Below are 15,545 nucleotides of genomic sequence, written 5' to 3' on the forward strand. Positions count from 1 at the left end.
TCGGCCCTCCTCGTTGCCCTTGTTAGAGCAGACAGGTCCACTGGCCAAAGGGGAACAATTAAGGCGAGGCAGAACCAGGCAGTTTGCAAGGGGATGCGGGGCCGTGCTGGTGCTCACAGAAGGGCCAGAGCTGTAATCATGCCCCAGATTCCTGCTGGGCTACACAGAGACAAATTAATGGTAGATAGATTGCTAGCTCCAGCCCATCAGTAACAAGGGAGGAAGGGAGACAATATAGCAGTACAAGGGAACTGTAATCAGAGTTTTCCTGTACTGTAAATCCCTTTCAGGGCACAGGGAGCTGAGTACTCATGTCTCAGAGCTGCGCGCACTGGCGGAACACCAAGGCCTGGAGCTGAATCACAGATTCCAGCCTGCGCTTTATTCGCTGAAGATAATCTGTGCTGGATGCGCTGAGGAGCTCCAGAAAGACACTGGGACCAAACTGGTTCCCAGCAAGGGACTGATCTGAGCTGCTGGGAGACAGATTTGCTGTCTGAGCCCCAGCCACAGAACAGGGAGAGAAACACCACAGACAAAACCACCTCAGGACAAAACCTTCCATATGAGATCCAAGGGGAACAGATACGAAAGTGATGCCTCCATACTGTTTCCTCTATGCACCAAGGACCCCCAGAGAGAGATCTTTATCATGCAAACCCCACTGACAGTTCAAGAAGCAGTTTCAGAATGGCTTGGTGGACACGCAACGTGGCTTTGAGAGAAACAAAAACCATCAATGGCACAATTTCTCTGTTGTAGGAACACCCACACTACATTGCTACAGCTCAGTGCTGTTAAGCTGCCGTTGAGTCTGGGGCACACACACACCCAGCTCCTGGGAGCAGCACTCCCAGCACACCTTGACCATCAGCAAGAACACCACTGCTGCACTGGCTGGAGCCTCCCAGGAAACCCAAGGGCTGAAGTTTGTTCCAATATATTTGCAAGGCCTTTTGTTGTTGAGTAATGCAAGAACAAAGCGATCGCAAGTCAAGTTCTTACCCTTTTACAACTCCACAATCCAACTGATTGCATCCTTTAAGCCAGCGTGAAAACCCTCCCAGAGCAAAGCCCTTTGTACCCACTTTCGCCAGGTACCTTTTTTCCCCGCTGATGTATAAACCTTTGAAAATAAGTTTGAGGGGAGACTGACAACCTTGAAGCCTCAAGAGCAGCGTGGCATTGACAGGTGCTGCTCTCAGAGCCGAGTATTATAGATAGATTTTAATTTCATTTTAACAAAATAGCTGTCTCCAGTGGAAGCAGCATCAAGAGCTAAATGAGGACCCATCTTGAGCTGAATCACGTTGAACAGACCTCGGCGCTGTCATTGATTTTCTGGGAAGAAAAAAAACGCCTCTGGCTACTAAACCAAATTAGTAGTCACTGATGACCAATTATTTTGCCCCACTGTGAACGGAGAGGCGTACTAAAATTCCAGTTTGTCAGACCCAAGGCTCTCTTCTCAAACACCTTTCAACGAGCGTGTACCAAAAGTCCCTCAGATGGTTCTGACGCCTTCCTGTTTTCAGCAACTTCTCCTTCTGCAAAGTTTTAATGAGCTGCTGCTCTGAGGATGGCCTGCCAGAAAGGGGCTCCCTCCCAGCTCGATGGAACACTATTTGGCACGCTGCACAAATCACAGCTGTCACAATTTATACACACGTACACAAAAAAAGTGTCAGCCTAATGTTTGCAAATTATAATTACCATTTCCCTTGCATGTCCCTGGTGCCTTCATTTTAGATAAATCCCAGCTCTGAGGTATCAGCTGCAAAGCACTGAAGGCTCACATTGAATAGAATAGATTTAACTAGTTTGTAGCTCATTTAAGGCCTACACTGTTTTATTTTAATATTGTTAATACTTTATTATACTTTTTAACATTGTTTTTGCAGTAAAATAGCCTATTAGGAGGCTGCAGCTCCTTTTCCAAGAGATATCTGGCAGGCTAACGCCCCACATTGTGTAACCAAGTAAGCAGGCACTTGTCACTTCAGTTGAAAATAGGTCTGCACCCTCACTCTTGAAAGTAAATTAGAGACAAAGTCTATTAAAGAGACTTGAATTGTTTCAGGGATAATAGTTTTGAAAAATGTGCATAGATAAATTTTAAAATATTTAGGAAATGTCAACGTTAGAAGTGGCTCCAACTATGTGACTATGAAAGGAGGCAGCTGATTATTTTTTTTTCCTTCCTCCACAATTATAAATAATTTGTTACATCCCATCAGAACTTCTCCCCCTTCTCCTTTCCGTGGCAGGGTGCTTGTGCCAAAACAAGGAGATCTGAGGTGCTGGGAGTGAGACAGGTTTTAATCCACAATGCATGCTTTCAGCAGATGCTTTCCCCCCCCCCCCCCCCTCCCCACAGCATCCACAGACAGTAACAGCAAAAGCCTCCCAGTTCAGAGGGTGACATCTGGGCTGGGTGACAGGACGCATCAGCAGCTCCCAAGCAAGCTGAGGGGAGGGCATGTGTTCCTATGGGCCAGCTGCAAAGAGGATGTACCATCACACTGCCAAGTGGCACTGGTAGCAAGGCCACAACTCCCCATCCACCCCAATGGGATCAGCGTTTGACCTACAAAGAAACAACTTCCTCCCTGAAATTCCTCCTGCAGCTTTAGTTGAGGAATTGTGCTACCCAGTATCCCCTTCTCTTCCTTGCTCCCTCAGTAAGAAAAGGCAGAGGAGGGGTCACATCCTATATCCCACCAGAACGCACACATTTAAATAGGACACAAGTCATTCCTACTAATTTCAAAGAGGCAGTTCGTGCATGCATTATTCCAGGCATGATTCTATACTTTGCTGGATCAGGACTTAAATGCGATTAATCACACGGCAGGGAAGAGTTTCTGAAGAGCATCAACCCAAATGTGTCCTTTCAGGCATTTACGTACAAACCAGCTGTGGACTAATCAGTCACCAACTGGCTGGTCCACCAGAGATGGTAAAGTCACCTCCATAGAGATGTGAAAGCACACAGCTATCACAAAAATCAATAATCAAACACACCTCCAAAAGGCTCCATGTTTTCCTGCATCCCTCCCTGCTGTTTCTGCACTTCAGGTCATCTCCTGCCTTGGAGAGCCAAGGGTCAGGCCAAGGAAGCCAGCCTGGGAGCAGGGCTCACCACAGGCTTGTGCCTTAACTACCAACATTTACACCATGCAATGAGACATCCAACCTCAGTTTTGCCTTATCTGTTAATCCTTTTTAGATACTTTTGCCCAGCTCTGATCAGTGTGAAATGCCAAATTGGGAGGAAAGGAAAACAGGAATGAGAGGGACAAATGTAGGTGTCCCCTTTGGCACAGTGGCTCACCAGACAGCAGTCTGGAGCAGCAGGGCTGACTTGAAAGCAGAGCCTTGAAAAGCCCTGCAGCGTGTGATCTGTGCAGCAGGAGGGCTGCAGCAGGATGCCCTTCTGATATGAACGCCCCCTGGGATGTGTGTTGCTGGATTGCCCATTCAGTATCATTAGAAAACACAAACACAGATTAGGCTGTTCTGAAGCATGTAGACAGCACATGGGTGGCAATGGGGACTCCTTTAATTACAGCAGAAGTTACTCTGAAGACACAAGTCATTTTTAATTTCTGCTGTAATGGAGTCCCCCCTTTGCCAGCATCCCTAAGCTACAGTGGAGTACCCTTGCAAAGCTCTGAGCTCTATCAGAAGTTCAAGGGAATTTGAGATGTTTCCACTGCACATCGATGGCATTTTGCATTTCTCGGATTCTCTGCCCGACTCACTGATGTCTTGTAGTTGGCCTGGTCAGGTGGGGGAGGCACTGCCTTGTGTTACAGGAGCAGCAGCTGAAGGCACCGCAGCTACAAGTGTGAGTAGACCTGATGGCTCCACAGATTCAATGGCTGCTGCTGAGATGGAAAAGTCCCTCCCCAACCAGATGTGCAAGGATAAGGACTGATAAAATCCAGGCTAGACATCCTCCATCACCTCCTCCCTTGGGTTTTTCTGTTTACTTCTGGGGGAGAAGAATAGCACTACAACCAGCAATAAGCAATATGCTGTCCTCAAGGTAAGAACCCTGCTGCTCCACTGCTGCCACTGCCAGTTCTACCTCCTGCAGTTTCTGATTAAAGGATCCTCATCTGGCAGGAACAAGCCTCAATAAGTCCAGGCTACAGCTGTGCCACCACTTGGTCATATGTTCTAGGATTAAAGTAAGGAATCAGCACAAGGAGGTAGAAAGGTGTTAACCCTGGAGATTATACAGTCATCTTTTGAATGTCTTCCAGGCCTTCCACTCCCATGTTTGACCTCCTCCAACACAAATACAAGGATCTGTGGATGGAGCATCAGAGAGCACGGACTGCAGCACTCCGGCTGGAGAAGAAAAAGGTAATAACACTCCCACAACACTGCTGTTTGCTACCAGACACAACCTACCACTGTCCCACCCACAACAGATGGGCTTATCCCAATCACAGGGAGGGACTTCATCTGGGAAACCATTCTCCCTGCCTACTAGAAGACAAAGCCTCGTACAGATCATCTCCCCCCAAGCCAGGATGGGCCCGGCTCCAACCAAAGCATGTCTGCAGGTTGATGCTGTGGGAGCGAACAGCAGATGTGTGCACATGGAAGTGATCTGGACAGAAGGGAGGCTTTTTAAAAGTATTTCTCACAATGGAAAGTGTATCAGCTTATTGGAAACTGAGCAAGCTCAAAGCTGTGGTACTTTGGTCAAGGCGTTGCTAAAGGCTTAGGCAAAGACATCTCTCTGGCTATCATTAAGCACCTGCTTACAGCAACATGTCTCTAGTCACGGGGTGCCCACCTAAACTCCTGTTAAACTGAAATGGAAGCTCTAATTCTTTTCACATCACCACAGTACCAAAAAGCTCCACTGTAACAAAGAATCCGGTTTCAAATTCTCATTGGTATTGAATGCCATCCTCATGCCACAAGCCCTGCAGATTGTCCTTTGGACAGCATCAACTCTGCTCAGGTTTCCTGCAGCAGCAGATAAAAGAATGGAGCTGCCAACAAACACTCAGGGAACCAACACCAGCCTTGATCATGGCATGGCACAGCAGATGCCCTCACCCCAAGCAGTTGTTAGAGCTGTTAAATGTAGCGATATTGTAATAACATTTAAAAGCAGCCAATGACTGTTTTATTAGTTAATGACTCAAGGAAGAGTCGAGCTAATATGGTAATGACCAATTTCAATGGGCTTACTGCCATCACAAAGTATGCTTTATAGTGGAACTGCTGTACAGTGTTCTTAATTAGCAGCTACTTTATGAACGCACGAGCCAAAGATGTTGGAAAAATGCATCCCTAACTTATCTATTAATGACTGATGTTTTAATCACTAAGTTCCCTCCATCAAATTCCTGAATCCTGCCACCACCAATTACCAAGTTAAGCAATGCAGACCTACAAATTAGATCACAGAGTGGACAGATACCCTGTTTCAACTAATAGGGAGAGCAACACATGGAACAGTCAGGAAATCCCCCTCCCTCCCCACAGTGAGTGTGATGGGAGTGACTTTCCCAGCTGATTATGAGCCATTGCTCTAATTCAGGGTTCTGCACAGGCAACAATCATCTCATTGGCACAAGACTGAAAGCTGCCTATTGCACAGAATTCCCTTATCAGTGTGTTTAGGTATCAGCATTAACTGCACGGACATGAAAGACCACACACCTCAGGGTGATCCAAAGTGACTTTTAGATTAAATCATCCAGTGTCATTACGTATCAAGGTAGGGATGCTACATATATAACCTTGCAGCCATTTCAGCCTGTTCTTATTCATCTTAAGTTACAGAAGGACAGAGCGCGTGACACTCGCACCACGCTGCTCCGAAAAAACAGAGTGCCTCCAAAGGAAGAATCCTTCTGGCATCTGCCCCACCTGGAGAAGGTATGAAGCACTTGAACTTAGAACACCTCCTAACCTTGCCCAAGTTCCCTGGGAAGTCTCTTATCTCATGAAGGCAGAGGTAAGGCCTCAAAGCCCCTCAAGACCCAAACCCTACAATGCTCCACAGCAGCTGACAGATGAAGGGTTTCGTGGCTTATTGTCTAACTTGTGGGCACTTCCGTGACCTTCATCAGATCAGAAGCACTGTATTATATGTCCCATCAGTACTGGCATGGCCTTTGTTGGTATTCCTGCGACTGCTCTACATAGCCATAACAATCAAACCTACTTTTAGATAGTCTAACATTCTTTTGGCTCTCACCGTAACTAATTCAAGCCACACCAGATTAAAGTGTTTCAAGACTAATATGGAAAGCACAGCAATGACAGCAGAGCAACAAGGCCTCAGGCTGCACCCAGTGAGGATTTGCTAAAACACAACAGCCATAGGCACAGAAATAAAGGAAAGAATCTACTTACCTTTAGAAAGACTCAGGTAGGCAGGGATCTCCAGTGAAAAGCCCACACCTCCACTGCCAACCCTTAAATGAGGTCTGGGCAGGGGTGGATCCTGGCTCCAGCCCTTCTGGTCACTCAGTACATTGAATACACCTGAGCTCCCCTGGGTTGGCCCTGCCTTCCCACCAGGTGCTCAATCACTGCTTCAAGCCCTGACAGTATTTCCACTACAAAGATTCATTTTCATCTCAGGAGTGGGAGATTCCCAGAAAGCCCATGCTCCTGATATCTCCCTAAACTACCTGTTTGATAATATTCACTCTGAGACTGAGGAAAGGGTCTAGCCAGGCTACAGATGTGCAAGACACTTCCTTAAGTTGATCCATATGAGAGCTAAGATGATGATTTCTTATTCTAGCAATGGGATCTGGACATCTTCCTGACTTCATCTACACATCCTGCTGTGCTCTGTGGTACTTGTGTGAATTCTCCTAGCTTTGTTTGCAGTGTAAAAATGCAGGGAAACTTCAAGTGAAAAGCTAGGAGGCATTTTAGAAAGGAAGGAATAAGAGCTGGGCTAGAGAGATTGAAAGGAGACACTAGAAAGTCTGAAAGCACTGAAGCCCTGCAGAGAGTTGACGTGGTCAAAATCATATCTGGCACTGATAGATACTATTGCAAAGAGCCTCTCAACCCTCTGCTCCAGTTCTGGTTCTGATGGTTCTGGTTGGTTTGGTTTTGTGTGTGTGTGTGGTTTTTTTTACCATGCTGTAGATTTTTAACTGCAGTTTCAAACAATGAAGGGGCCTTGTGACTTCCTGAAGCTAATTTACTTGTACAAGTTGGAGAGTTTCAACCAAGAAATGTATTTTGCACCACCTTGATGTATTCCTCTTACATCCTGTCTAAGACTGTCCGATTAGCATATGTCAGTAATCATTTATCCCAGCTGCCTGTCAGCACAAAGCTGCTGCTGCGGCTCGTGTCAGGGAAAGAACATGACCGATCGCTGTTAAACAGATTGTGTAAGTCACACGAGATACTGGGGCAAGCCTTCTCTTTAGAGCTCCTCTCACCCCAGACCTTTCCATCACTATTCATTTTTCAGCCTCCGTTTTTCTTTGTGCTTTCCCTTTTGTTTCATCCGTGATTGTGGTTGGATTCCTCCCAGAGCCACAGGTCTCAAACAGCACCTGAGTCTTTCCCTCACTTCTCTTCTTCCTCCCTCCTCTTCCTCTCTTTCTCAGGAACGGCAACCAGGGAGGAGAAAGATCACTTTGCACAGCACCTTCTATTTTCTGCATTCCTCTCTCATTACATTAACCTGGAAGGTTTGCCTCTCCCTAACTGCAGATCTAACAGGCACTCTTTATGTTAGAACTTGTATCAGGAAATTAATTGCTTAGTTGAGTTTCAGTGCATGGTTTCCTCCATGGAAAAGCAAGTTCTCGACCATCCATAGAAGTGTACCCAGTTAAAAGCAGAAATTCCCCAAGGAAAGCTGTTGGCTTCAAAGAATGCTTGAAAGGCTCCAAACTGTGCTTTAAGCATCTCTATAAATTAGCGTTCTTTCAAAGCAATAGCCTTGGCCTAACTCTTCACCCAAACTCAGACAAATTCAGTCACTCACCACCATCCCCTTTTAGAGCACTCCAAAAGATGTGGGAGTTTGTTCGTACACCATTCTCATTCTCATGAGATCTCTGGACTTATCACTAGATCCATGCAAGACCTGGCACCATGTTAGAGCTCATGGAGAAAAGAAAACAAAGAAGCTTTGCCCTCCCCATTAATTGCCTCCGCCTTCTCCCTCCATTGCCAGGTCTGCATAGCATTGCCTGGTCAATGAGTTGCTAAAGTATAGACAAATTATCTGTTTTCATTTGGTTTCAGCCCCAGTGCTTTGGAATAACGGCCTATGCCATTAGGCTAACCGTGTGGTTTGCACACCCTCCCACACTGGGGCTCTCCAGCTCTGCCTCTCTCTCTGCAGGACTGACCTGCTGTGTGGTCCCCAGGGCCCCCCAGGCCTCCTGCTCATGGAGAGAGGCAGGGCACGGGGAGCCAGTCATGTCCTGGTGGGCAGTTCATTAGGGGAAGTTGAACTAGGGGGGGGTTACATTTATTTGTTACAAATCCAAACAGAAGTTAACTCCTTGCTCACCTCAGCAAGGCATTTCTACTGCCTTCCCCCTTCCTCTGCCATCCCCAAGGCAAAAGGCCTCTGTTTTGTTCTGCCTGCAGCAAGAGCTGGGACCATGCACCAAGACTTCCTTTTTGTCTGCATTACATTCCCTGAGGTCCATAAGAGCTCAGACACCCAGCAGGTACAAAAGCATGTGTCCTGTCCTCATGTCACCCATCGCTAACATTGCACTGACCTGGGCAAAATGGCATCTCCAATGTCAAATTCAGGACAAGGTGTTGCTGCCAAAATACACCAACTCTAAAGCATTGCTGTCTGTAGAGAGACAGTGCAGGGTGAGGTTTCAGCTGCCTCCATCTGAATCATTGATGGCCATAATCCAAACCAAGAATATCTGATGGCCATAATCCAAACCAATGATCAACACAGGCCTCTCAACAACAAAATTTCAGGGCTCTGCCAAGTCAGTCCAGGAGGGCATTTATTTTGGTAGCAGAACCTCATGATGTGGAAGGACAGAATTTGCACGTGTCAAAACAGCTCCTCACTCCGTGTGTCACCGACACAAAGTATTGGCTTTCCTTTGCTTATTAGAGAATCCCAACTTACACACGCATTCAAGGAGGCTTTCCAGAGAGAATATTCTTGTTTACTTGACCAAACAGGGGGAGGAAAGAAAATGCAGCAACTTTGGACAACATTTTTTGTCAACGTGTGCTGCCTTCCCAAGCAGATGAAACGAGCTGTGCTCGATGCGCGATATGAATAAGCGATAAGCAATTGACGAGCAAGTGTTCGGGTACCTTGGCAAAAGACTTAATTTGCAACCTGGCACAAAATCAAAGGCTCTGTCAACGACTGAGCGGCTCTCCCGCGTATGCCTTGCATTACCTGGGAAAGCTCTGTCAGGTAAATTTCCAGTGAAAGTAATTAGAGGAATCCCCACTGTATAAACTTTGCAGCAAAATTCTGGGCTCCAGAATTTGATTCTCACCAGGGATCCGATACCTGCTCACAGCCTGATCCTTCGTCAGAATTAACAGTTGAGGTTTAAGACATACACACAAGAATGTTCTGCATTTTTTTTTAATGCTTTACCTCTATTTTTGTCTGAAGAGCTGAACTGACAAGCGTGGCTCATGTAATCCTGCAATTGTTGCCTTGTCAGAAAAGCCATAGACCGTGCTTAACCAACCTGTGCTTGATACACGCAGTGGGATGGCTTCACAGTGCAGCACTGATCCTCCCAGGTTTAAGGGGGACAACAGAAGTTCTTGGAGTTCGGGCCTGGATACCACATAGACCAAAGCAAGCTTTCTGTCACCATGGCACCAAGACAAACCTCTCTTCAACTGGGGTTTTTGCTAAAAAACGGTCTTACCTGATGGCTGATCAGTGGCCAGAGTGAAGTGAATTGGTGGACAACAGTCCAGCCAGGATCCTTTGGATTTTCTTGCTTTGCCTAACATCAGAACTACCAGCAACACAACTGCTTGGACCAACCTATATCAGGTCACAGCAATGCATTTCCATGGTCCAGTCTTTCCCAGTGTCCCTTCACACATATCTCGTACACTCAGCCTCTCCATCTCACCCTGCTCCCCCCTCTGTTACTCTCAGTCTTTCCTTCACCTCAGAGATGTGGTAGAATCATACAGTCATTAAGATTGGAAAAGACCCCTAAGATCAATTAATCCAAACATCAACCCATCACCAGCATGAGCAGCTGCTGGCACCCAGGGCCCACTGCTGTTAGAGATTCAACCATGAAGGAACAGATCTGGGGCACCTTCAGCCTCATGGGTTGCAGTGGAGTGAAGCCACAAGTGTTGTGCTGTCCTCCAGGTAAGCCCCTACCATTGCCACTTCCTCGTACAAATCCACAGGAACGCTTTGCATTGAGGCTTCATTCATGGCCATCCTGCCTTCTGTAGGGACTCTGTTTGCCCACCTGACAACTTCATTTCCACGGCACGAATGGCCTCCAAGTCAAAATCTCAAACTGCCCAAAAGGAGAAAGCTGTGAAGTCCAGCAAATGTCTGCAGCCCTTCATGCAGGAGGGATAAAAAGCACAGAGCCTCAGTGGGGCATTAAACCCAGCATTTTGTGAAGCCCTTGCACACAACACGGACCATTTAGCCCAAACTCCATTGTCCTGATTTCCTTCTCTTCTCGGAATTAGAAAGGTGGGGAGAGATGACCCAACCCAACTCATTAAGCAACTTCAGGATGAAACCACTGGGAAAAGCCTCCGTGTTTGTAGCCCTGATAACCCAACGCAGCCCTCCGAGCGCGGCTCAGCTTGGACAGAATAACGTCTGTTTTAAAAATACCTGCCTCTCCCTAACTTGTCATGGCATTTGTTGACAAGCCTATTGAAAGCCGCTCTCAGTGCAGCTGTGAAGGATCTTTCAGCACCTCTTTCTCTTTCCTCGACAGTTTTTGAAAGGGAGGGGAAGGAAGGAAGAAAAAAAAAAAAAGAAAAGCCATCAATACAGGGGGAAAAAGGCATCAGCAGCCAACATCAGCTGATGAAGCGCCTCACCTGGGCCCCCAGCGCACCGCCTCCAATTAAATCAAAATGGTTTGTTTTTAATGGTCTTTTACACTGACAAGTGGGCTATCATTCCAGGCCTAGAGAGCTGTCAGGGAGCCGAGGCAAATCCTCCGTTGATAATGCCCAATGCTTCCAATTAGGAGCCGAGGCCGCTCCTGGCGCACTAACGATTCCCCAGCCTCCCCCAAGGCCCCTTCGGCGCTGGCTGTTTCGTCTTCCCTCTTCCTCCGCCGCAAATTACTGACACAAAACGGAGGCGCCCCGGTGCCTCCTCACCACGCCGGGCCCCGGCCCTGTTGGATTTAATGAGGCGATGGAAGTTTTTGCGGATCTTTCGCTAAATTCTTTTCTTGTTTGACAGCTGCTTGAGTGTTGACCTTATAAAAGATTTAGTGTTTCTCATTATTTTCTGTCAAGCTTTACAAGTGATAGCTTCACGGAAATCATTTGCATCTCGATGCCGCGCGCGGTTCTGTCTGTACGGGGATGCTCGGTGCAGCTCTGAGTGCATACAGCACCCATACATTGTGTGCTTTATTCCCTCCTCCCCACCAAGAAACAAACAAAAAACAAAGATCTACAAACACGACGCCGTTGTTTTGTGTCGTTTTGGGATGAAGCAAAACAGGAGAAGGCTTGAAAGGCCCAGGATTTCTCAGGCTCTGTAAAATGAGGGAGGTTTTGAGAAAGGAACAGAGATTGGTTTCCTGTAAAGAGAGCTCGGGGAAGTGTTTTGTCACCCACTAAAAGCATTCGATCAAATGGATGATGGAGGCTGGGTTGGGTGTAAGGGCGGCTGTGTTGCAGAAGAGAGGAATGGCAGAAGTGAGGCTGGGAGACCCTCAGGCTGCCCGGTGCCTCCCATGTATCACTACACAGCTGCCTTCTGAGCCCCCCTTGCAGCTCCCATTTACCTCCCACCTGCCCGACCACCCAGCAGCACCCAGAAGCCATCCCTGGGAGCTCTGCCCACCCTGCGCTTCTCACATCTCCCACTGCATTGGTTCACCTGTGATGGATCTATCTGCTTGCGCCACGCATGTGGTTGTACTAATGCTTGACGAGGGATCTCTTACAGACCTCCAATTTAAAACATGAGTGTAATTCAGAAACCCAAATGAAAATGGCACCCTTAAAGCTTTAATAAGTATTTTGAGGGCCCGGTTTGTTTTACTGCCCCTCTAACTCTTTGCAGCAAGGGCTGATGTTAGAGCACCCCCATCTAAAAGTGTTCTGCGAGCCTTAATTTGCCAATAAATATGCAAAGAAAAAGAGCAAATCAGTGCTTCTAATGAGCAGAAAGCAACTGCAGTTCTATCATCCTGTGAAGGAAACCGCCATGCTTGTGCCTGCAGCCTGTGCTCCTGTCCTGCTACAGCCAGTGCTCTAAAGCTGATATTAAAACCAAGCCTTGGTGTAACAGCCCCATAACCACATCAGAGCGATGGTGAAGACCATCAGCTGCCTGTACAGAAAGCGCTGTTGGGTTCATCATTTAAAATACGAATTAGAAGAATCAGAGATGTGGATCCATCACCGGCACTGACTTCTCACACCGGTCTGTCACAGGAAGACCTCTGACCCAGGGACACCCTTATCTTGTCTCTCATTACTGGCCTGGGACTAATCCATACACCTCAGGTATCCCTCATTATGAGGGGGTTCCTCATTTTTTAACGCAGCACTTGTCCCCTGCCTTACACCTGGTGCTTCCCACTTACTCATGCCGTGGCATCACTCACAACTTTGTCAAGGGCTCCGCTAATTTTAATTACAGCCGGCGGTGGCTCAGTGTGACATTTCTCACCCAGGAGCATTTGCACCAGCCTGCAGTGAACAAACTGCTGCTGCCTCCCCTGTGGCCTCAACCCAACCCCACACAGAAATGTTGCCCTACCCGGCTCCCAGGAAACACAGCCAAGGGAAGCAGCTCAGCTCTCCTTACATACAGACAGCAGGTTTTTCTAACAACCCCAGCTCTGGTCCCATGCAGGTCACAGGGAAGAACTGCTGCATCTGCAGTGGGAGGTCAGAGCTGACTTGGGGGGCTCTGGGGCTGCTCACCCACCTCTGCAGCCTGGGCTCTGCCTCCCCCATGCCCTCCCAGCCAGGGGTTGTGTGGAAGCAAGAATATCCAGAAACAGCTGTCTGGAGTCAGGCACTCAAATGCAAATAGAAGCACCCGGATGCCTTCCTCCAGAGAGGGGGAATAGCTAAATATGCTTTGTTTGTCTTGATTAATGAGATTACTAGCAAGCTTTTCAGGGCAAAGACTGCTGTGTATTTTTACATATGCAAAAGCTGACATCCATCCAGCCTGAGCAGGGCAGGGGGGGGGAAGTGGGAGGAAGCTCTGCACATCCACATGAGGCAGATCTATGGCACAAGGCACTGACAGGGACCCCCGCTGGTAACCCCACTCCAAACATGAAGACATGCTCACACGTCTCAGTTTAAACCTGTATCTGCAACCTATTTTCCTTGGCCGGCTGCTCATGTAACCAATCATCTATCTGCTCTTTTCTCTATAGGTTGGGCCTCATCTCAGTACTTTTCCAGACTGTAATGCTCGTAAGAAGGCGTTCAGTGCCTCCCATTGAGAAGTGCCTGGGAGAAGCAGTTCCCTCCCCAGGGCAGATGTACAGAGAGCTCAGGTCAGGACCTCAGCCAGCATGGAGCCCTGCATCGGCCATAGACATAGGATTTCTCAGGACTTAAAGGGATGTAGATGTAGATGTATTCATGCAGATGTAGCCAAATAAATCAAACATGGAAGTCAAGATCCTGTTTCAGCCTGTTCATTGCTTAATGTGCGATGCACACCAACGCCTTCCTCATCCTGATCAACACAAATCTCAGGCTCAGGGTAACAAGTCACAGTGTTAAGAGGGCAGTGACTGTAGCAGCACAGCCCCACAGGGCTGCAGGGAAAGGGCAGTCTCCTCTCCTGTCTGTTCTGCACAAACAAATTACACTCAACCACATCCCACTCAACACCAAGTCTAGGACAGCTCCAGAGCCCATCAGTCCTTCCCACCTGGCTGCCGAGCAAGCTCCCCATTGCTTCCTGATTCAGCAAAGCTCTTGCCCGTTTGCCTGCATGCAGCCATCCCAGCACCTGCTGCAAGCGCTCTGCCAAACCGAGGCCCCTCCGCAGAGCGCTGTGTTCGCGCAGCCCCCGCCGATCCCACGCGTACAGCCCAAGAGCCGCTGCCGCCCGGCGCCGTGCTCTGCTCCCCCCGCTTCCAGCCCGGACAGACCCGCGCTCCGACTCCCCCGGCCCCATCCCGTCCCCGGTACCGGGGGGCCCCGAGCCGGCCCCGCACGCCCCGGCGCTCCTTGTCCTGCAGTGACACCCACTGGTAACGCTGCTCTACCGCTGCCGCAGGCTCCCCGCCGCCCGCCCCGCTCGCTGCGGCCCTCGGGCCGATGTTCTTCCCCATTTCTCCCACCCGAGCACCACCCCCAGCACGACCGTTCTACTCCCTCTCATCCGGACACCCTCCGGGAAACGGGAGCGTCCCAAGGAAACGGGTTTTCAGGGCAGCTAGGACTGCTTCGTATGGAAACGACAAGGAGCTGGAACTGAAAGAGCTCAATCCTGCAGAGACGTCAATGCAGCACAGCACCTCTTGTTCCCCACCCCGCTGTGGCGGTGCACGGCCCTACTATGGCCAGCAGGCCCCGTTCCTCCAGGGACACCCCATGGCTGCAGAGCAGGGGGTGAGAGGGATGGGGACATCCGTGTGGATAAACCATTTGGGACCCACCTGGACAGTGGGACACAGAGGCAGCACGTCCTGGTGCTGTGCCAGCCTCACCCCTGGGAATGCTCCTAAGCTGCTTTTCAGCCTTCATGAAAGAGGGTCTGCCGGGATGAACCTGGGCTCTGCTGCACAGGGATTTACCCTTTAAGGTCCTCGGGTGCTGCAGGGTTCTTCAGGGCTCAGCTCAACCAAAGGAGGCAGCTTGCATCTGTTGTAGACCCACACTGACAATGTCACCACTTGAATTCATGAGCTCCTAACTGCTGTAAAGGGGATGCCGTGCAAAATGGGGGACATTTCTGCCTTGGAGAGTCCAGTTCTGAAATAATAATAATATTAATAATTCATTTTAATGAATATCAGCCACGCCGACATTAGAACATGAGCAGTGAGGGCACCTGTAGCTGCTGAGAACACCAAGTGCAGCCTCGAAGTAACACGGGGCCTTGGCTGGGGGTGGCAGAATACTGTGTGCACTCAGGGGTGAGGACTGGACCCCTCCCCTGCCAGCACCACGTAACTCTGCACAGAGAACAGAGCTGAACTGGAGATCTTGTGACTGTCCCAAGGCCAGTGCTCGATTCAAGAGAGGGAACCCCAGCAGCAGACTCACCACTCAAATCAGTCCCTCCACGTGTGATTACAAAGCAATCCCAATCCCATCCCTGATCCATCTTCTGGGGCCCATTCCCGACCCTAAATCCA

At 48.8% G+C, this 15,545-nt stretch overlaps 1 protein-coding gene and 1 long non-coding RNA gene across 4 annotated transcripts in view; one reads left to right on the top strand and one right to left on the bottom strand.

Moving 5' to 3' along the window:
- Positions 1 to 6,468, bottom strand: part of LOC140260501 (uncharacterized) — a 31,490-nt gene extending 25,022 nt beyond the window's left edge. For both annotated transcript variants that reach the window (XR_011905554.1, XR_011905555.1), the window contains exon 1: positions 6,391 to 6,468. This is a non-coding gene — a long non-coding RNA (uncharacterized lncRNA). The remainder of the gene's footprint in view (positions 1 to 6,390) is intronic.
- Positions 1 to 13,851, top strand: part of CFAP77 (cilia and flagella associated protein 77) — a 51,604-nt gene extending 37,753 nt beyond the window's left edge. For both annotated transcript variants that reach the window (XM_072352921.1, XM_072352922.1), the window contains exons 4-6: positions 4,272 to 4,374; positions 5,809 to 5,910; positions 13,605 to 13,851. In XM_072352921.1, the coding sequence (XP_072209022.1) occupies positions 4,272 to 4,374; positions 5,809 to 5,910; positions 13,605 to 13,673 (274 nt within the window). In that variant the 3' untranslated portion in view covers positions 13,674 to 13,851. The remainder of the gene's footprint in view (positions 1 to 4,271; positions 4,375 to 5,808; positions 5,911 to 13,604) is intronic.
- The last annotated feature ends 1,694 nt before the right edge of the window (positions 13,852 to 15,545 follow it).

The sequence above is a fragment of the Excalfactoria chinensis genome, chromosome 18 (assembly GCF_039878825.1).
Source record: "Excalfactoria chinensis isolate bCotChi1 chromosome 18, bCotChi1.hap2, whole genome shotgun sequence".
Classification (NCBI taxonomy): Eukaryota; Metazoa; Chordata; class Aves; order Galliformes; family Phasianidae; genus Excalfactoria; species Excalfactoria chinensis.